The sequence below is a fragment of the Pipra filicauda genome, unplaced genomic scaffold (genome assembly GCF_003945595.2).
Source record: "Pipra filicauda isolate LSUMZ 115617 unplaced genomic scaffold, ASM394559v2 scaffold247_size1415610_pilon, whole genome shotgun sequence".
NCBI classification, from domain to species: Eukaryota; Metazoa; Chordata; class Aves; order Passeriformes; family Pipridae; genus Pipra; species Pipra filicauda.
In genome coordinates this window covers 912,960-933,752 of record NW_024104362.1, presented here as the reverse complement: position 1 = coordinate 933,752, position 20,793 = coordinate 912,960, and the positions used below count along the sequence as shown (strand labels likewise).

The following is a 20,793-nucleotide window of genomic DNA, read 5'->3' as shown; positions in this document are numbered from 1 at the left end:
GGCAGCAGTGTGTGATGTCCTCGGTGGGAGCCCTGCAGCACCTGGTTGTCATCCAGCCAGGCTGTGCCTGTGCCCCCCCACCCTGCGCGTGTGGGTCCCGTCCCGCTGGAGATGTGCGTGAGGGAGGGGGGGACGCTGTGGGTCTGTCAGGTCGTACTTATGGGAACAGGGGAGGAACTGCTGGTGTGGATTGTATGGCATGCTGGGGAGAACAGAGAGTATTGTTAGAAAGCCAACCTCATGCTACTATCCTGGGATAATTTGTATAGTGCATTTGGGAGACAAAATCTGTGGAAAAATGGGTTTCATTTTTATACTCATAGTTTGAAACAGTACAGAGACTATTTAACAGTGTTTATGCTTACCAGTGATTTTCCTTTGCATTCATAGGACTGGAAAGTAACACAAGGAGAATCATGATTTATAAAAATTTTGAATATAACCCTTCCCGTGGAATTCTGGAAAGGAATTCCAGCAGCTACAAAGATTTCATTTCTGCATTAGCTCTGCTTACTGAAAGCACTACAAAAACATTTTTTGCTCTGAGACAATACCTTTTTATTTCTCTACAGTATTCTTATTTCTTTGCAGATATTGATGTATGACATATAATGCATCTAAACTACTTATTTTCTTCTCTTCCAGGCTGCTGAATCAGGAATAATAAAAGTGAAAACAATAGCTGCACGCAACACTGATATTTTGGCAGGTAATTATTTGCAGTACAATGGGGAAAAATAAAGCAGAGTTACAGATCAAAATGTTAAAAAGATGTCTTGGATATGTCTGGTAATACTACATGTCTTTTTAGTATGTGCTATATCAGTGATGCTTTAGTTTTGAGCTCCTAGCAAAAAAATCCTAGCATAAAAGTTTTTTAATACTACTTCTGTTTCATGTTCATGCTATACTGTTGCTGAAGAAGGGCTCCATTTTCAGTTGATGCTCTACAAAATTAATCATCCACTTAGAAAAATAACATGAAATATTTAGACCCCACATTCTCAGTGTTTTAGTCACTGTCTTTGTTCACCACAACTGTTGTTGAGTGCTCCGTGTGGAGTTCTGCAGTGTGATCCTCATCTGTGTATTTAATATGAGAGTCCAGCCTTTGGGGACTCGTAACTGGCAGGCAAAAATCCATCTTACACTGAGACAAGGTCATTCAATTTAAGATGTACCAATGCCTTGAGGGACAGGAGATATCTTGTGAGTTGCAGCTTTGTAAGTGCTTAAAACACAAACTCTGACTGTCTTAGGCTTTATGAAATAGTATGTAAGTAGATGGCTTCTTGGCAATTGCTGGTAAAGTTTTCGACCAGATTTGAATGTCCCTGCATTAATACTTGAGTGCTTTACCCCAGCTGTAGTCAAAATCCTTGAAATGCTAGATTATTTGGAAGGTCCAATGATACAGGTCTAAAATCATATCTTGTTTTGATGTATGTATTGTTAAGGAGGCATTTTCTAGAATTATTTGAAGTAACAGTCCCACTCCTCAGTGTTTCACTTTAATGCCTCTTTTTTATTTCTTTATTTTCTTTGTTTTTTTCTGCTGTCATGAATGCTGACATAAGTGGGAAAACTATGCCAGGTAATGTCAGCTATATCAAAATACACAAATGAACAAGGGAAAGCTCTAGTTAGCCATTTGGGAAGCTTCACAGTCAACATTCTTTGGCATATTAATGTGTAAAGAAGCTGATATTTTAGAAAACTAGTTTGTAATCCTGCAAAATTTTCTGGTTTTTAATCTTCATTTCAAAATGAAGAGACATGAAAGATCATTGAATTTAGGCATAGGTAGGCAGTCTTTACTTTTATCTTTTTGAGGGAACACTTCCTGGTAGTTGGTCAAATTTTTAAAATACTTTTCCTTTGGAAAGTTTAAACAAGAATGTACTCAGTTGTTTGGGTTGTTTTTAATCAAAAAAACTGCACAGATTTGTTGTTATGAGGTTAGGGAAACCAGCCGGTCCTAAAAGTTATTTTGATTAGTTAATCTTTGCTAATAGGATAATAACTGTTCCCCTCTGTTCCGCAGTTTCATACTGAGAAAGTGTACTTTGCCTGCATGTTATCCTAACATTCCACAGTTTAGACATAATGTTATTACACAGTCTTAATTCTTAATGGACTCTTGTATTTTTTGAAGTATCAGTTGTAACCTAATCTTGTAGATATGTTAATACCGAGATATTGTCTCCTATCTGCTCTTTAAAACTTTTTGAAGGAAGATAGTATGTATACTTTGTAATACTATGTAGTATATGTATACTTAGTAATAATAAAGCTGCAAAATGCTACTGTAATTGTGAAGTCTAGTGAGGTGGATACTTTTTGACTGCTAGATGATTTAGGAAAATCTACTAGAATTTCTACTAATGCAAATAAATATTTTGATTGGGATATTATTTTTTTAATATTTTGATGTATGTAAACAGTCATTTCAACTTTAGCAGATTGTTTTGAATAAGCTGATCCAATACCTTCTTGAAACATTGCATTGTGTAGGATTATTATTTTTGGGAAAATAGATGCAGTCTTAAAATCGTTATTAGAATCTTAGAAAGCATTATTATTTCTGGTGAGATGTGTTTAACCTGCCAGAACTCCAATGTCCTTAAACTAACTTCTTTCTATCTCTTGAAAAAGTTGAGCAGTTTCAAAGTGTTCATTCTTGGCAATCTGTGCATGCTTTATAATTTATTTATGAGGATTTGAGTAATTCTAAAGGAGGAGAAATCTTATGCTTTAATTCACAGGAGATAAATTTGAGAAATTAGTTCCACATGGCTTTCAGAAGTGCAAAAACTTAGGTTTTAGAAGTTTTTCTAGAAAATCAGAATTATAATGTTGCTGAGGGAATGAAAGAATTTTATTTTCCCAAAACTTCTTTTTTATTATGGTTCAGTAAGATGGATTTCTTTTTGAAAATATTCTACCATAAATTGGTAGCCAAATGAAGGCAGACCTGGCTACAATAACATTTTTGTGTATTTTAAGACTGAAGCTAATACAGTCACAGAATCACATGATCACAGAATATTCTGAGTTGGAAGGGACCCACCAAGATTATCAAAGTCCAACTCTTGTCCCTGCACAGGACAACCACAAGAACTACAGCATGTGCCTCGTTGGCACCAAATCAGATTGGCACCAAACCAGATCTACAAAACATTAATTTTTTTATCTTCATAAAGTAAAAATAATTGTATAGATTCTGTTGTGAGATTATTGTTTTTAATAGATTAGAAAAAATACTGTAAAAGGCTTAAATTTTTCTTTGACTTGTAATTTATTAACTCATGCAATATTGCTCTTCAGAACTATGTCTTGAGTCTCATGTTAAGAATAAGTGTTTTGTGGTATCTTTTGAAAAATTTTGCTTGCATTTTTTTGCTTGATGGTTAGAATTTAGTGGCAGTTCTGAAATTTGTATGATTGAAGTAGCATTTGTTGGTTGTGCCAGATTGAAGTGCCTATGTTAGTGAGCTACCTAGGCTCTGTTAGCCTGGTTTTATAGGTGTTCATAGACTATAAAAGGAACTTAGACATCTAGCTCACATGTAGACACTGACAATTAATTAGATGCCTAAATTACATGTCTTGGGAAAAAACTTCTGTGTTGTTGTTTGTGGTTTTTTTTTTTAATTTGAATATCATGGAACGTATCATAAAAGAATGGTATTGGAAGATAAGGTTTATATCGTGTATTTTAAAAGCAGGTTTACTTGTTTCATAGTTAAGTTACAAAACCTGTTGAAATCAAAGCAGATTGTTAAAAAGACAGTGAACCTATGTGTTCATTCACATTTACACTGACACTGTCATTGTTTTTGATTAGACATTTGGTGCAAGGTCAGCCGCTGTCAACTTGACACAGAGCCTTACTGGCTCTGAAGAGGCTGATGAAACTGGACTGTATATATGTTGGTATCACCCTGTAAGAACTGTCTTATAGATAGTTGGCATCTATAATTTATAGTAGCCAAGTCTTTTCATAGAAACTGCTGTATCATGTTATTTCACGTTTCAGCTGGAAATTATCACTAAAGTATATTTTTGTAGCTTTTACCTTGATGTTTCTTTTTTTTCCAAATTGGTTGCAGTGATACTTAATATCTTACTTAATAGTATAGATCATGTTTGCATTTTTATGTGAAAATGTATTTTCTGTTTGTTTGTGGTAAGTTTTGTGCTCGGAAAAATGTGTGGAACTTTTCATGAACACATTTCTTCTATTACACATAGACTGAAACAGTGTATGGCATTCAGTGTACGAATACACATTGAACTTTCAACTGTGAGGAAATTTTTAGTGTTCGAAATGGTGAAGAGCGGAAAAAATCTTAAAAGTTTGCATGAATCAACAACCACACCTGTAAATGGAAAACCACTCATCAGTCAGAGTCATGCTTTCCTTTCATATTTTTAATTTTTTTTCATGTTTTAATATTTTTTAATTTTATGAAGTTTATATCAGATTTATCAAATTACTTTTATGGGGAAAAACATTTTAAAATGTCAGTGTGGAATGTTGTATTCATTATGAAGCTTCTTCTCCTTAACAAAAAAAAGGTGTGGAGGGAGAAAAGTTCATGAAACTGATGCTTTCTCCTGGCAAAACTTCATTTTAAGAAGCTACCCTTTGTCCCTAAAACACTATTTGACAAATTTGCAGCCAGGTGAATGTAGGCAGGATACAAAGAGTCCAATCTCTTTCTCCTCCTGTTTTTGTCAATGGCAGTTCAAACTTCTCCTTTGTGCTTTGGTATGTCGCTCTGTGCCACGCTGTTGCTTTTGCATTAGGTGCTGAGGTGAAGCAGAGCAGAAGGAGAATGCTACCAGCCTGGGACTGGACCCTGCTGCAAGGCCTGAGAAAGCTCTGGGGTTGGCAGAACCTTACACCTTGCTAACCAAAGGGACTCTTTAGTGGATGTTTTGAATTTGGAAAGAGGAAGTCACTTGAGTGTGTAAGAGAGAAGTTGCTTGGGATTTGAACCTCAGCCAGGGTAACTGTGACAGTGAACTGTGTCAGCCCAGTGTCTGTGTTCACTTGGCTTTTCCCTGTGGTGCAAATGTAAATCCCAAATTTCCAAGACCGGAGATTGCTTTTTATTAATAGGTGTGGTTAACAAATTTTGCATTGTATTCTTCAAAGTATTAAACATTGACTGCTTTTAAATCTCTTTTTGAAAGCATTGAAAGAGAACAGCTCAGAAGTAGTTCAGCCTTTTCTCATGGGTTGTGGAACAAAGGAACCAAAGATCACTCAGTTGTGTCTAGCAGCCATACAGAGGCTCATGTCCCATGAAGTTGTTTCAGAGGTAAGATCAGTCTTTATATAAAAAAATATTTCAAGGTGGCAAATACAGGCCTCAAACTGAATGTGAATGCATTGTTTTAGGAGGCTGTTTGTATTATAATCAACATAGTCTGCAAGATATTTTACTCATATCTGTTTTTCAGTAATGTAAGAGAAAACCTTTTAGAACATTAAAAAAAAAGCTAAGGAAACATTAGTAACTTCTAGAAAGAAATTAATGAAAATTGAAACCAGATCATTTAGTTTGCATTCTTACACTGCAGGAACTGAAGATGTAACGAACCTTGTGCGTGTACAAAATGTACTCTGTGCAATAACATTAGTATGTTTTTGTTACATTTTACTTTTAAAAATAAGGTAAAATGGTTGCACATTTTCTGTAGCTGTAAATGTCATGATATATTATGCTAGTGTATACATAGCATGTTAAGAAGCTGGTGAAAATAATGCAGTTAAAATATACCTTCAGTTGTGCTTGTGTATTGTAAAGTTACACTGGTTTTTCTCTGATATGAATGAATTCTGAGGGTAAAATATCTTTTTACTGTGTCTGCTATATTTCCAAGTAGAAAATGTAGTACACACTTTGAACTACACATTAAGAGATTTCTGCTGTCAGTTTTTTAAAAATACTTTGGGAAGCTTGTGACAAAATGGCTTTATATTCTCAGTGTAGTGCTATGGTACAGAGAATCAGGAACATTCCGTTATGATATGTCTTTATGACAGTGATATTCTTAACTATCTACACATGATATACTAGTATGTAAACACTTTTAATTGTTGGAAAAAAATTATTTCTTTGTAGGCTGCAGCAGGAAACATTATTAATATGCTTTGGCAATTGATGGAGAATAGCCTTGAAGAACTTAAATTGCTCCAGACAGTTCTTGTACTTTTAACAACCAACACTGTTGTGCATGATGAAGCACTGTCCAAGGTAAGAATTTGTTAGTGCCAACTATAGTACTTAAAATACCCAAGAGGAAAAATGGGGAAATTTTACATAGATGATGTATGAAAATAATGGAAGAGAAGGGGGCTTTCTTGATTCTGTTGTGTCTCTATTGTCTTTATGACTAGACTCTGAAAACAGGATTTCTTTTAGCTTCTTTTTCAATCTGTTTTGTAATTCCTTCACAATAATACATTTCTGACTTATGGGAATTTGAAATAAAAACACTGAGCTAATGCTAATTCTCATCTGCTATATTTGTTGTATGTTTTTGAACTGAAATCAGAGTGCATAACACAGTGTAAGCTCTCACTAATAAAGTAAATGTTAAAATAAGCTGCCTTTCACCCTGCCTTAAATCTCTTTTGAAAACAGTCCAGTTATTGCTCTTTCAGTCATAACTGAAATAACTTTACTGCATAATTTTAAATGAGAACCATTTCGGATATTATATTTCAACTAAAACAAAAAAATAAGGATTCCAGTCCATTTTAATTTAAATTATAAGATACTTTTCTTTGAAGAAGCAACATTGTTTACTCATATGTGAATTGTGAAACTCTGTTTAAGGTAAGTTCCTCTTCTAGATTATGTTCTAGAAAATTAGTTTGAGCCAGACATGTATCACATATTCATGTTTTAGCTTGACTGATTTAAATTAAGAAAATTACTGGTAAACCATCTTGAAAAGCCCCTTAATACAGGCGCTGGTGTTAGATTAACGTAGAGAATCATGCAGTGTCTTGTGAAAGTGTGGAAGTATATGATTGTGTGGTAAGATTTCAAACTGACGTGTGAATACCATCTGAGCACAGTCCACAAATAATATACGGGAAAAAGAAGCGAAAGAAAATTCTAATTCTTGTATGACTTAGAGCATGTAGTGCTATGGCCAGGTGTGGTTGAGGTTCTTGCAAGTGCAAGAACACAGAATAAAGACAGAAGAACAAGAAATACAGATTTCATTACACATACAGATGTTAATTTTCAAAATTCATTATAAAATATGTAAGTATTAAACTGTGAGTTAGAGATAATAATGAAATCCAATGGGAAGCAGAACTGAGGTCACTGCCAGCACAGTGACACGGTAAAACGTGTGACTCAGAGAGGAATAATAGCGGTCAGGGCAACATGATGTGAAAGTATTGTGATTTAATGTAGGAGATGAATGGCGTTTTAGTTTGGAGTTGACTGACCTTTCTGTGATTAACCGTATAATTCTAGTGTCCTTTTGACATTATTATTCATACAAGTTGTCTATGTGATTACTGTGTGTGATGGAAGTCATCATCAGTGTGATGACTGTACTTTTATTGACACATGGTAATGTCTTTAGTTAATACCACTTTTAGATTACCTTTGTGGAGTATTACTAAAGAGTTTTTTGGCTAGAGTAATCTGTAGAACTTACTCTGGTTCTTCAAATTTAACATTATTAAAATTATCTTTTTTTAGGCAACCTTTTGACAAACTGTAGTGGAAAGCATTCCTCAGTCAATCAACCGTCTTGACTCTTAGCTAAAAGATTAAATATATTCTTGTAAGGTGATTTTTTTCCTATTTTTTTTTCCTTTCAGGCAATTGTACTTTGCTTTCGATTGCACTTCACAAAAGATAATATCACAAATAACACCGCGGCAGCTACAGTGCGGCAGGTGGTTACTGTTGTATTTGAGAGAGTGGTTGCTGAAGATGAGCGATATAAAGGTGGGCATACTGCCTACTCAGCTTGCTTTTATTGACCTGTTTTTTTGATCCATCAGATGTTTCTCTTTCAGATAAAGAAGTAATAAAATGTCTATAAATGTTATTAAAAAAAAATCACAGACATGGTTAATTTTAACTGTCCTTTACTTGTATTTAAAGGAGATGAAGTCATCAGACATTGTGTCTGTCAAGTCAGTACAGCAATATATAAAAATCCAGATTTTTTTTTCAAGCTGTGAGAACTGGTCTTCAAGTTAGTACTGTGAAGAGATTTGAGGTGAGGGTGTCATTTAAGATGAAGGTACCTTAGATTGCTGAGTGAAATACATGGCAGTAGTAGTTTTGAAGAGAACATTTATTGGAAAGAAGTGCTTGGTATTGATCTCTAGTAGCCAATCTAGTGTTCATTTTCATAGACATGATAAGTTGGAGAAGAATTACCTAGCCATTCTCTTTGAATCTTTTTGTAAGACCACTGATTACATGCTTGATTTTCAACGGTTCCTTTGTTCACAAAGCTTTGTTTTGGTTTTTTTTTGGACAGATATTATTGACCAGCCAGTTGCAGTTCAAGGAAATAGTAACAGAAGATCTGTCAGTACACTGAAACCATGTGCTAAGGATGCATACATGCTTTTTCAGGTAGTTGGGAAGCATATATTTGCTGTTAAGATTTGGTGCTTCTACATCTCCAAGGAATTTCAAAAATTTGCTGTTGACATATTGACAAGGTCCTTGACCAGAGCCTTGGGCTTTCTTATGTGTATTTACTGTAATTGGTGATGATTGGAAATTATCATGGTGGCCTTGGAAAACATTTTTTCTAAGCTGTGAGAACTGGTCTTAGCAAGTTAGGCTGTGCAGAGATTTGAGGTGAGCTCGAGATTCTTATTTATGTGAGCCAAATAGTGCTATACAGGCAGTCCTGTTTGAAGAGAACATTTATTGGAAAGAAGTGCTTGGTATTGATCTCTAGTAGCCAATCTAGTGTTCATTTTCATAGACATGATAAGTTGGAGAAGAATTACCTAGCCATTCTCTTTGAATCTTTTTGTAAGACCACTGATTACATGCTTGATTTTCAACGGTTCCTTTGTTCACAAAACTTTGTTTTGGTTTTTTTTTGGACAGATATTATTGACCAGCCAGTTGCAGTTCAAGGAAATAGTAACAGAAGATCTGTCAGTACACTGAAACCATGTGCTAAGGATGCATACATGCTTTTTCAGGTAGTTGGGAAGCATATATTTGCTGTTAAGATTTGGTGCTTCTACATCTCCAAGGAATTTCAAAAATTTGCTGTTGACATATTGACAAGGTCCTTGACCAGAGCCTTGGGCTTTCTTATGTGTATTTACTGTAATTGGTGATGATTGGAAATTATCATGGTGGCCTTGGAAAACATTTTACTATAAATCTTAAATAATAGCTAGGCATGCATGTCTGTATTAAGCTCGAGATTCTTATTTATGTGAGCCAAATAGTGCTATTACAGTTCAGTCCTGTTTCTTATGCTTGGTGTTGTACATTAAAGGCAAGTATATAATGAAAAGTAGTAGTTGTATTCATCACACCAATAAAAATCTTCTTGACTTAGCAAATTCACTGGTCGTGAGATATTTTTGAGGGCAAGAATGAACAGACTTGCTACAAGGATACTAGCAAAGTTTAAAATTTCTTTTAAAAGTTTTCTTTGCTTTATAATTTACGTAAAGAAATATTTGAGGAAAAATTATTTTGAAATTGGAAAATTAATCATTACAAAAGAGGGAGAGTGTGTAGATTTTGTTATTAACTCGGGAAACTTTGCTGGTACAGAATGGTACAGAGATTGTAAATGTTACTGTGTTTCTTTCTAAGGATCTTTGTCAGTTAGTTAATGCCGATGCTCCTTACTGGCTTGTGGGTATGACAGAAATGACCCGGACATTTGGCCTCGAACTTCTTGAGTCAGTCCTCAATGACTTTCCACAAGTGTTTTTACAAGTGAGTAGTTCTTGGGGGGGAAAACAGAAAGACTTGTTGACATAGGTAGTAAAATTTACATTTCCTTAACTGCTCTTTAGTTTAGCGTGAATACTATTGTTCAGAAGGACTTGTAGCTTTTACAGATTTTTTTTTTGGTAATAGGAAAGTTCTCAATTTTTTTTGACCATGTTTTTCTATTCCCAAACACTGTGTGCATTTTGTAGAGCACGATTTACTCTGTTTCACTTTTTGTTTTGCCATTTATATTTCCTCCAAAGATGTATTTTCTTATCTTGCCTGACTTATGACAGCTCTGTAACTTTAGGTGTTGTTATTTCTATGAAAACATTAACCTTACCCCACTTGTAAAGTAAGAATCATGTCTGTAAATTGCACTTATCTACTACATATAAATACACCATGATCCTACAGTAACATGTTTTAGCAGATAGTAGCTAAAATAAAAACTTAGATACCTAATAAGTGGTGTATTAGCAGCCTATTTCAACTTGCAAAATAGAACAGGAAGGGTACATAGTATGAGCCTGACCATTGTCATTTCACCATACTTTTTGGTAGTTTTACAATGGTGTCTGCAATTCTTCCTTTTCATTTCCTGAGTATGTAATTTATACCGAGATTTACAGGACTTTGGACTGCTTGATCTTTACAGTAAATGTAAATAAGATGCATAATCAGAGAGTTATGGGTAGCAGTTAAAGAATATCTGCTTATAACTTGTTCTGTTTCCTTTTTCAGCATCAGGAATTCAGTTTTCTTCTTAAAGAAAGGGTATGCCCCCTAGTTATAAAGCTCTTCTCCCCAAATATCAAATTCAGGCAAGGTTCCAGCACGTCATCTTCCCCAGCACCAGTGGAAAAACCATACTTCCCCATCTGTATGCGTTTGCTGAGAGTAGTTTCTGTTTTGATTAAACAGTTTTACAGTTTACTGGTAAGAATATGCTAATTTTCATTATACAATTCTGGTTTTCTATGTATTTGCCGGTACTGTGGTCAGTAATAGTATTGATTAGTTCTTGGGAACTGTTGACTTATTCTGAGGGAAGAAAAGCCTAAATATTCTTTTCCTCTTAGATGTATTTTTTTTAACATATATTCTAAATGTATGATTTTATTAAACATGGACTTGTATGAATTTCCTAGTAGATTAGCTGTTGTTTTTTCTGTACTTAACTGCCTTTCAGGTTTTGAGAACCTCTTGATCTTCTGTTGTTTGCCTGGCTTTAGACAGTGATGATTACTGTACCTTGTTAATACCTTATATAAGGCTTTTGACTTGAGTTGCTAAAGCTGTTTACAGAATGTGTGTAAAAAACACATGTTCAGCTGTTCTTACCTCCCAAATTTTAGATATTTGTTAAAAAAGACATTTTTCTGTTTCATTTGTTTACTGTAGCAAATGTATGAGCTTTATTACAATGTCTGTGAGGAATTTAACTCTGTCAGTACAATTGCATATTGTGGTTTTAGCTTGTTAAAAGTAATACCTATAATTATTAGGTATTTTTTTGATACCATTTTGAGTAAATACATGTTCAATAGATTTTTTAGATCCTGTACACAACTTACTGTGATAGGACTCCTAGGATGAAAGTGAAGATTTTTTTAGAAAATACTTTGTAGGAGCATTTTCTTTTGATTTAATTACTATAAACTATATCTTCTAGGTAACAGAATGTGAAATCTTTCTGTCATTGCTGGTTAAGTTTCTGGATGCAGACAAACCACAGTGGCTAAGAGCTGTTGCAGTAGAATCTATTCACAGGCTTTGTGTGCAGCCTCAGCTATTAAGGTATTAAATATATTGAGTTTCACTTTTATATAAAATGTTAAAAATATTTCTATTTTTCTCTAATAGCAAATGCTTCCTAAAACGTTGTAAATATTGTAAAAATTGTAGAAACTTAGATGCAATAAGCTCTTCATGATAATTCTTTTGATGCGTTATGCAGTGCTTATTATCTAGGAAGGGCTGAATTATAGTTGAGTATCCCAAACCCTCTCTATCTTACCAGTGTCAAAGGAACTTTCACCTAAAATTAAATATTAGTGTTTACCTAAATATTTGCCATTAAAATATGCATTTAGTCTACAGAATGGAGTGTGTGCGTGGGTGAAGTTGCTGTTAAAAATGCTTTTAGTCTGCAATTTGTCAATACTTTCTATTTTATAAAATATTTTCTAGGTCCTTTTGTCAATCGTATGATATGAAGCAACATTCCACTAAAGTTTTCCGTGATATTGTGAATGCATTGGGGTCCTTCATCCAGTCACTATTTCTTGTACCAAGCACAGGGAACACATCAACAACACCAAACCAAACTGGTAAAGCCTTGTCCTTACTGTCAGTTTATTTTTCCATCATTTTCTTGTAATAATAAATTCTGGTTTGATTCAGTACATACATCTGACATTGTACAACTCTGTGCTTCCATGTTCATTGAGGTGAAAACCTACCTTGAGACAAAATACTGTTTTCAGGTCTGGTACAACAGGGGATTTTATCTACCTGTGTTGTGGGGAAGACATAGCCCCCAGTTGGCAGAACAGTGCTGGTGCATTAGTTCCTGTTTCTACAGCGACCAAGCTCCTTGTTTCACAACTTTTCTGAGGGAAATTATGAAGAGTTGTTTCTAATTTCTAACTATAAAAAAATTTATCCGATTTCTGTCTCCTTGCGCTGGGATGTCATTTATGACTGCAGTTTAAGTAGTAAGACAGTGGGTGTTCCTGAGAGGCAGTCGCTAATTCTTCTGGGTGCTCAGGGTCAAAACTGAACTGAGGAAGCCAAGAGGTAGAATGAAAAATGTGTATTTTACTCATGATCTTTGCTTTTTTTAGCTGAAAACACCACAATGAAACTAAACTTGATTGTCTTTTCTTGCAGCCAGGGTTTTAGCATTTCACTGGGTATATCTTTATTTTAATAAGAAATGATCCTTTTGTTAATACTTTTTCTGGTGTTTATGTCCAAGTTAGGACTCTCTGCTTCTTCTTGGGGTTCTGGAAGCAGATTCCTCAGCAGTAAACAACATAAAAATAATTTCTGATCGTGTCTTTCAGTATAAAAACCAGATAATCAAAGTGTAATTATTATCTATCGTATGTACTATTAAATTAAGAAACATGAAAGAGTTTGGTTTTAGACTTACACTTTCAGGGTTCATTCATGAAGCTGGAATTCCATGTTGGAGTTAGCAGTGATAGCATGAGGAAATTTGTGTCAGTATCTGTTGTTCAATAGCTGTCTGTACAGCAACGGATGGAAGACTTGTATTAGTATTATTTCTGGGTTACTTTAATTCATTTAGGATAAACCAGAAAAGCACTTTTCGTCATGTACCATGTACATATGAGCAGGCATTCTAAAATACTCATTCTGAAAACCTAAATTTTGCCATATGTGAAACAGCACTGCAGTAGGGTCATACCCTTAGTGTTGTTGCTGTTTCACTGGGTTATAGTTTCAGTTTGTTTTCTTCTTTACCTTTTCATTTCTTTTTTCTGCATGAGTGTTTCTCACGTCACTTTCTCATACATTTGTCTTTCTACCTTTTTTCCTCCTATGGTCAAATATGCAAAGAGCAGATCAAGTCAATGTAATTTTAGAACTGAGTCTTCTGATTATAACAACAATCCTGTCATAGCAGGCTGTCTTACAGAATCATAGAATGGTTTGGGTTGGAAGAGACCTTTAAGGTGATTTAGTTTGAAACCCTCTGCCATGGGCAGGGACACCTTCCACTAGACCAGGATGCTCAAAAGCCCCATCCAACCAGGACACTTACACACTTACACACTTTATATACCTGGCTTTTGAGCCTCAGTTTTGCAACAAGGTAGCTGTTTGATAGAAGTTGAAAGCTGCATCTACTGCAGTTTTGTGTCTCTTTTATGATACTGCTGCAAAGTTTACCAACCACTTTGAGTTATGTTGGTATGAAAATAGTTGTATATGTCTGACTGCTCAGTGGGATCACAGAAAATGACACCAGTGTAATTGTGTGTTAAGTGGCAGCGTTTGGTTAACCATTTCTGTTTAGCAGCATGGGTTTATTTTAAATCTGTTAAGTTTTGCTGTATTAAAATGTATGCATAAGCTTTTGTCTATTCATATTGCCTAAATTAGTAGTTTAGTGCCTCTCTCTGTATTAAAAGCAAGCACACCAAAATGGCTGTTACACTGATGTATTAGGTGCTAATGTGAGTCGCCTTCCTGGGGACTCTGCCCTCTCTCCCTGTTGTATGTACAGAGAAAATCTGAACTTGTGGGACCTACCCCTAGTAAGTATAGATGTCCTATATGTAGGAAGTGTATATATGCAGCATTCTTTCTCCTTTTATAATTTTTTCTTTTTTTGGCTCCTTCAATTGGAACCAAAATTTGTTCCTTCCTAGCTGTTGGTAGGCATGTTGTCAGTTCTTCCCTGATGTAGTTTGTTTTATTCTACCTTGGCATGGCACAGATTCAAATGTTGCCATTCTCTTCGACCCTTCTTGTGGCTTTTGCATTTCTGAAATCTTGAAAGTTTGTTCTTGGAATAATTAACCTCTTTTTCCGATTATAGAGTTCTAGGTCAACTATTCAAATAATCCTTAACTTTCAAATATCTGTCTGACTCTTCACTAAAATATATATTGTTTTATCGAGACTATGTAAGTTTGATTAATTCACAGATTGTTATGTACGTTGCTATACCTTTCACAGAAACATTTTATTCCGACTGAAAATTAGGCAATTGGCATCCATGAGCTGCACATATGATCATGTTTTAGACAGCAGAGGGAGCTCAGAAATAGTTTTTTGTGTTGGTGGTGGTTTTCATTATTGAACAGGGTGTCTTCAGATTACTCCTGGTGTCTCAAAATTAAATGTAGAAAGAGGATGTTTGCTGATCACTAAAATGAGATTGGTTCCTTTTATCACTTTGTTTTTCTGAACAGGAAGCAATGCATCAGGGAATACTGGCTCAGCACAGACTAACCCAGGAGTGCTAGGAATGGGAGGAGGTGCAACTGTATTACCTGCCTTTGAGTACAGAGGCACTTGGATACCCATCCTGAATGTAACAGTACAAGGCAGCGCTAAAGCTACATAGTAAGTACCTCTATCCTTTTGAAAATGTATATAACATATATATAATTAATTTTTAACTTGATATTTAAGGGGTTTTTTACTAGTGAGTATTGAGGTCTTTGTTTCTCTGGCATTGAGGTATATTAATAATTTTCTTTTTGTTGGTGCCATGAGGTGTTCTGATTTTTTGCTGTTTTGTCTCAATGCCCTGGATTCTGATTCAAATGTCCCCTATGGCTTTAGCATCTGTTGATTTCTGCCCCCCTACTGTTTCTGTAATAACTCTTCACTTCTAGGCCTCACTGTAGTATGTAACAATTTTGGAATATCTGTTGCTGCAATGTGTAATGGCAAACATTAGGGGCATTAAGCAAATGGGAATAATGGGAGTGAAAAATAGCTTTCTTACACCAGCTTTACTGTATTTGCAGTTTTTATTGAGCAGGATATTATGGTGGATATTGGCCAGGTTGTCATTTCGAACAATATGTTGACCTATATACCAAGGTTAGACTCTGAATGCTTCTTAGAATGACCAGTTATTTTGTCATGACTTTGTATAATGGAGATGGTGTTCTCAATTTAAAGCTGTGAATACTATGTTACTTTTGAAATAGTGAAAGTTTTTTCATGTCAGTCGTGACCATTGATGACTAATATCTTCCAAACTTTAAGTTACTTGTATACCACGAAATTTTGGCATACTGAAATTCAGTGAAACCTGCAAGTAGCCTGGATCTTAGTATTTTTTAGGGTAGAAGCTCCTTTTTCTGCCGTTGACACACAGAAGGAAAAATTCGTCTTCAGATTTCAGTAGTTAAAATGTATGTGTCAACTTGACTTTTTGTTCCAGCAGTGGCCATGAATGTTGTTTTAGGTTACCTGTCTGTTCTCAGGAAATACAAATTTTCAATTTGGTCAGCTACTACAACCTCCTGATTTTCTTCCTTGTCTTCTTTCTTTCTGTTCTTAATTGGCTCAAGAACCTTCTGGCCACCATCATAATCTCGTATCCTGCTCTGAGCTTGCTTCTTTTACTTTTGGATACCTCAAATGGCTCCATGATTTCCTGTGCATAATTTTTGCGGGTTTTTTTCTTCTGTATAAGATTATGGAGTTGTCATAAGCATGTCTGGTCAGCAGTTTTTTCCCCTATCTTGTACTTTTGTCTATAGACCCTGCATGTAAGGAGATGACTTGCTGTAACTGTAAGTTTGGGTCATCCTATCACTGATTCTCTTCTGCTACTATTAGATTTTCATACAATGGCCACACCTTATACTTTTACACAATGTCTCCTCCCAGACCACTATGCCTCTTCACATGAGGAAGTAAGTGTTTTTAAGAGGACTAGACAGACTGTTCAAGATTTTTCGTGGCCATTGACATGTAACTGTAATTTATTTAGAAGTTAGAATTTCTTGTCTTTGAAAGTAAGAGAATGTGATCTCTATGTCACAAATAGTTTGTAACTATAAAACCCATTAATAATTTTAATTAGACCTGTATATACGTTCACTCTTACTTGTATATAACGAGAGCTGACCATTTGATTTACCTGTAGTGCTTGTGTTCCCAGGTATCTGAGACAGCTATCTTTAGGAAATTAGAGGTGATAACTGAAGTGTTGCGTGTTTGAGAGAAAGAATAATCCTTTGTGCAGAAAAGAATGGTGACACTACAGTGTAAAAGTATCTTTGGCCTATTTTAGCTGGAGTATTAGCTATTTAAGAGTAGTTTGTAGGATAATGAAATGGTGGTTGAGATAGCAGGTAATGGCCTGTCTCTACTTGTGCAGATTCTGCTGCTGTCAGCTACAATCTTTTCCTGTTAGATTTGTAAGTCAGCAGTACTTTATGTGCTTTTAAGGTAAAAGATGAAGAAAAGTGGCAGTGAGGCTGTAGTTCCAGCGTAGATGTTTTATTTATATGCTTTTCAGGAGTGAATCATGTAGATATTTCCTCTTCGTACAAAAAACTTCCATTGTTTATTTGTGCATGTAGGTGAGGAATATTTGGCCCTGTAATATCTATAGCTATAATAATAGCTATTACAAGCTTTTCCAATCATATTGACTTAATGATAATGGAACGTCTGACTTGTTCTCAATTGGCTATAACTATGTTCACACTGTCATGACTTTATGATGTATTTCTTCTGTTTCTCCTATGTACTTGTATTCTGAATAGGTTCTGTTGCAGTGGCTTTAGAGAAAAATAAAAATACAAGTAGAATTATTCATTCAGTGATGCTTGCTTGTAAGTGTTCATTTTAAAATATATTTATTTGCGGTTCTCTACTCAGTGTGTATGTACCCTTTCAGTTACTGTTTTATTTAGTGACTCCTTTAATCTTTTACTCAATGACTTAAGGTTTTCTTTTTTCCTTGAGTTACTGTAAATCTTGAAGGATGGTAATTGGGGCCTGTTTGTACTTAACATTCATTTGGAACCTTGTTTTTTATTATTGTTGTTAAAAACAATGGTATTGCTACACACTTACTTGTCATGTTTTCAATTTTTTTAGTTTGGAAATGCTGGACAAAGTGGAGCCACCTACAATCCCTGAAGGCTATGCCATGTCGGTGGCATTTCACTGTTTACTGGATCTTGTCCGTGGTATCACTACCATGATTGAAGGAGAGCTGGGAGACACAGAAACAGTCACTCCAACCACAGCAGAGACAACTTCATTACCGGCGCAGTCTTCAGAGCAGCAAGATTTGCAGTCTCTTTCTGATCAATCAGAGAAAGAACTAGGTATTTGAAAATTCAAACGCTATATAAAATACAACATTTCTACAGAAAGAAGGATTTTAAAGTTCATGCTTTGTTGCTTAAATTTAGTGTTTCTTATTTGTGTATAAAAACTTTTAATGAAGTGGTTTTGGTTTGCTTTTTTATTTTTTTTATAATGGAACATCAGTAGCCTATTAAAAAAAATTGACTATGTTCTGCTTCTGTTCTATAGCACCTTAGTCACAGATTCCTTATGGTCTATTAATACTGTTTTATGTGTAGGTAGGTGGGATGCGAGGGAGGGGTAATAGGCATTGTGTTTGACAGAAATACTATTCTACCTTCCCGTGCCCTTAATTTCTGCTTAATACTGAGATCCAAGGTCACAAGAGACAACCTGACTGACAAAAAGGGGGCACTTACGTCCACATTAGAAGACAAATGTATTTCTAGTAACAAGATAAAAAGAACAATAAGCATTTTAATGGAGAGATTTCAGGAAAGATTGAAGCATTTAGGGAAGAACTTCTTTAAAAGCAGAACTGATATGAACTGAGGATTCTATTTGTGCAACATATGACAAGTCTGTATAGGGGTCTGTACGTACAGAAGGGCTTGTGGTCGAAGAGCTGAGTTTGGCTTGTGCACGAGGAAGCCAAGACTGTAGGGCTGAAGTTCGAGCCCAGGCACTGGGGCTGCCGAAGGGAGACGAGAGAGAAAGAGAGGGGCTTGTCCTGGTGCCTCGGGCGTGGGGAGCTCTCCATGGTGCTGCAGCAGTGCCGGCTCAGCCCTGGGACTTGTCACGGCCGGGTGGAGAGGGACATGTGGAAATGGTATAAGCAGCTACCCGTCTGCTAGACCAATACTTCTTCCCTATTAAATAAAAGAAATGGAAAACAGAAATGGAGAATTATGAGTACCAGGGGAGAGTATTTTTCCTTCACTGAAAAATTTTAGTGTGTTTCTTGTCCCTCATTTTTGCACTTCTGAAAGTTTATCTTTATAGAAAAAGATTAAAAATGCTTATATATACACCTTCATAAGTTGCTTTGTTTTTTGGTTTGGTTTTTTTTTTTTTTTTGGTGCAGTTTAGAATAAGCAATGCCTTGACATTTCTTGCTTTAAGAATGTTACTTTAAATGCAGGTGTTGAAGTTCTACTGGTGTGAGTGTGTTTCTGTATACACATATATGTGTCTGTGTAAACATACATATAAAAACACACATTAAAAGATTCAGCAGCAAGCAAGCATTTTGTTTGTGATATAATTGAAAGTTATTAAGGGAAATACTGTGTTTCTGCTATAAAAAAGTTTATGTATTTCTTTTAAGTTAGCAGAGCTGTCTGGGAAGAAATGGTGAATGCTTGTTGGTGTGGTCTTCTGGCTGCTTTATCCCTCCTACTTGATGCAAGGTATCTGGTCTTTCATTTATCTTGATTTTTCTAAGATGACATTCCAAGCTTTATTTTGAAATGGCTTTTGATATTGGCCAAGTTGACAGTTGTCAGCTATAAGTGCCGTTCATGGCACCTGAGCAGTCAGGTTTGTGGCTTAGACTGAGTGAGTAAATGATACAGAAGTCTCCAGACGTCTAGCATCAACCTTTAATGCATTTCAATAAAGAACAATTAATTGCGTTTTTGAAGACTTGTATTTAAATGATCTTTATTTCTTTTTACTTTGACGTGATTCCATGTCCTAATTACTGTAGGTAAGAGATTAAGTAATGTCTTGGTACTTGTTAGTACTATCTAATCTTTTAAGTGGAAAAACTATTTACTAGGTAACAACTATGGTAAATTAATTGTCTCCTTCAAAGAGCCTTTTGTTATAAAACATCTTTTTCTGAAAGTAGTTTTAAATACCTCCTCATAGGGTCCTTTACCAAGTCTCTGAGAACTAAAGTCCAATTTTATAAGAAATGATTCTGAAGAATTTTGTTGATTGGTTATGCTTACTCTTCAGTATTTATAGTGTTGACAGGTTTAAAGTGTATGTTCTCAGGGCTTTTGATTTTGGTTACCTACTTGCTTCTGTGCTCTGGATTAATTCTTGCTGAACAATGTGTACTCTTTCAGTACTGATGAAGCTGCCACTGAAAATATTCTAAAAGCAGAATTGACCATGGCTGCACTTTGTGGAAGACTGGGTCTTGTAACATCAAGAGATGCCTTTATCACTGCCATTTGCAAAGGATCCTTGCCTCCTCACTATGCCCTTACTGTATTAAACAGCACAACTGCAGCTCTATCCAGCAAATGTAAATACAGAAATTTTCCTTAATTGTGTTTCCATGTACTGTCCTCTAAACCCAGTTTTTTTCAGGATGTGATTCCAAAGATACGCAACTTTAGTATTTGGCTATAATAAAGTATGTAAGAATCCTCAGACAGGACTTGGGTTTCCCGGTTAGTCTTGCAGCATCTGCTGAGTATCATTCTAGTCAACCTAAAACTTCCTGAATGCTTAGGGTATGTCAGAATTGTAAGGATCCGTCTACCGTGCTAAAGATCTGCTGGGATATCTAATTAAGGCATCCAAAATCTGAAGAGGTCTCTGGGCAGCTTGTGTACTAAAGCTTTGGCTAGAACATCTTGCATTTATGGTGTGCTACAATGTTTTCTACAGTTGTCTAGTGATGTTAGTACTTACTGCATAAGTGGAAGATCTAAGTACTGGGCTCTATTCAGCTTACAGAAAGTTGAATTGATGCTTTCCACACGTTGAGAGAATGTTGTAATTCATGAGATATGCCAGCTGAGGATGTACTCTTTCAAATTTTGAAAATGAATTACTGTTTACTGAGAAATGCAACTACCTGAAAAATATACAAGATGGATCTAGCATTAGACCTCTTAATATAGAACAAAACTACCTTAGGCTGGGAACAAGGACCAGCACCTTTACTTCAGTCCAATCCACTAACTAAGTGTATTATTAGATCCTAGTCTGTGAAGATGTATGCATGACTGAGCCACACAAATATCTGCTG

General features: G+C 35.5%; 1 protein-coding gene across 4 annotated transcripts in view; it reads left to right on the top strand.

The window, feature by feature from the left end:
• The window catches only part of MON2 (MON2 homolog, regulator of endosome-to-Golgi trafficking), a 70,077-nt gene that overhangs the window by 12,040 nt on the left and 37,244 nt on the right, over positions 1–20,793 (top strand). For all 4 annotated transcript variants that reach the window (XM_039381914.1, XM_039381913.1, XM_039381911.1 and 1 more), the window contains exons 2-14: positions 646–709; positions 5,203–5,330; positions 6,138–6,269; positions 7,865–7,994; positions 8,539–8,636; positions 9,855–9,980; positions 10,722–10,916; positions 11,653–11,777; positions 12,171–12,310; positions 14,930–15,083; positions 17,589–17,821; positions 19,132–19,213; positions 19,880–20,061. In XM_039381914.1, the coding sequence (XP_039237848.1) occupies positions 646–709; positions 5,203–5,330; positions 6,138–6,269; positions 7,865–7,994; positions 8,539–8,636; positions 9,855–9,980; positions 10,722–10,916; positions 11,653–11,777; positions 12,171–12,310; positions 14,930–15,083; positions 17,589–17,821; positions 19,132–19,213; positions 19,880–20,061 (1,789 nt within the window). The remainder of the gene's footprint in view (positions 1–645; positions 710–5,202; positions 5,331–6,137; positions 6,270–7,864; positions 7,995–8,538; positions 8,637–9,854; positions 9,981–10,721; positions 10,917–11,652; positions 11,778–12,170; positions 12,311–14,929; positions 15,084–17,588; positions 17,822–19,131; positions 19,214–19,879; positions 20,062–20,793) is intronic.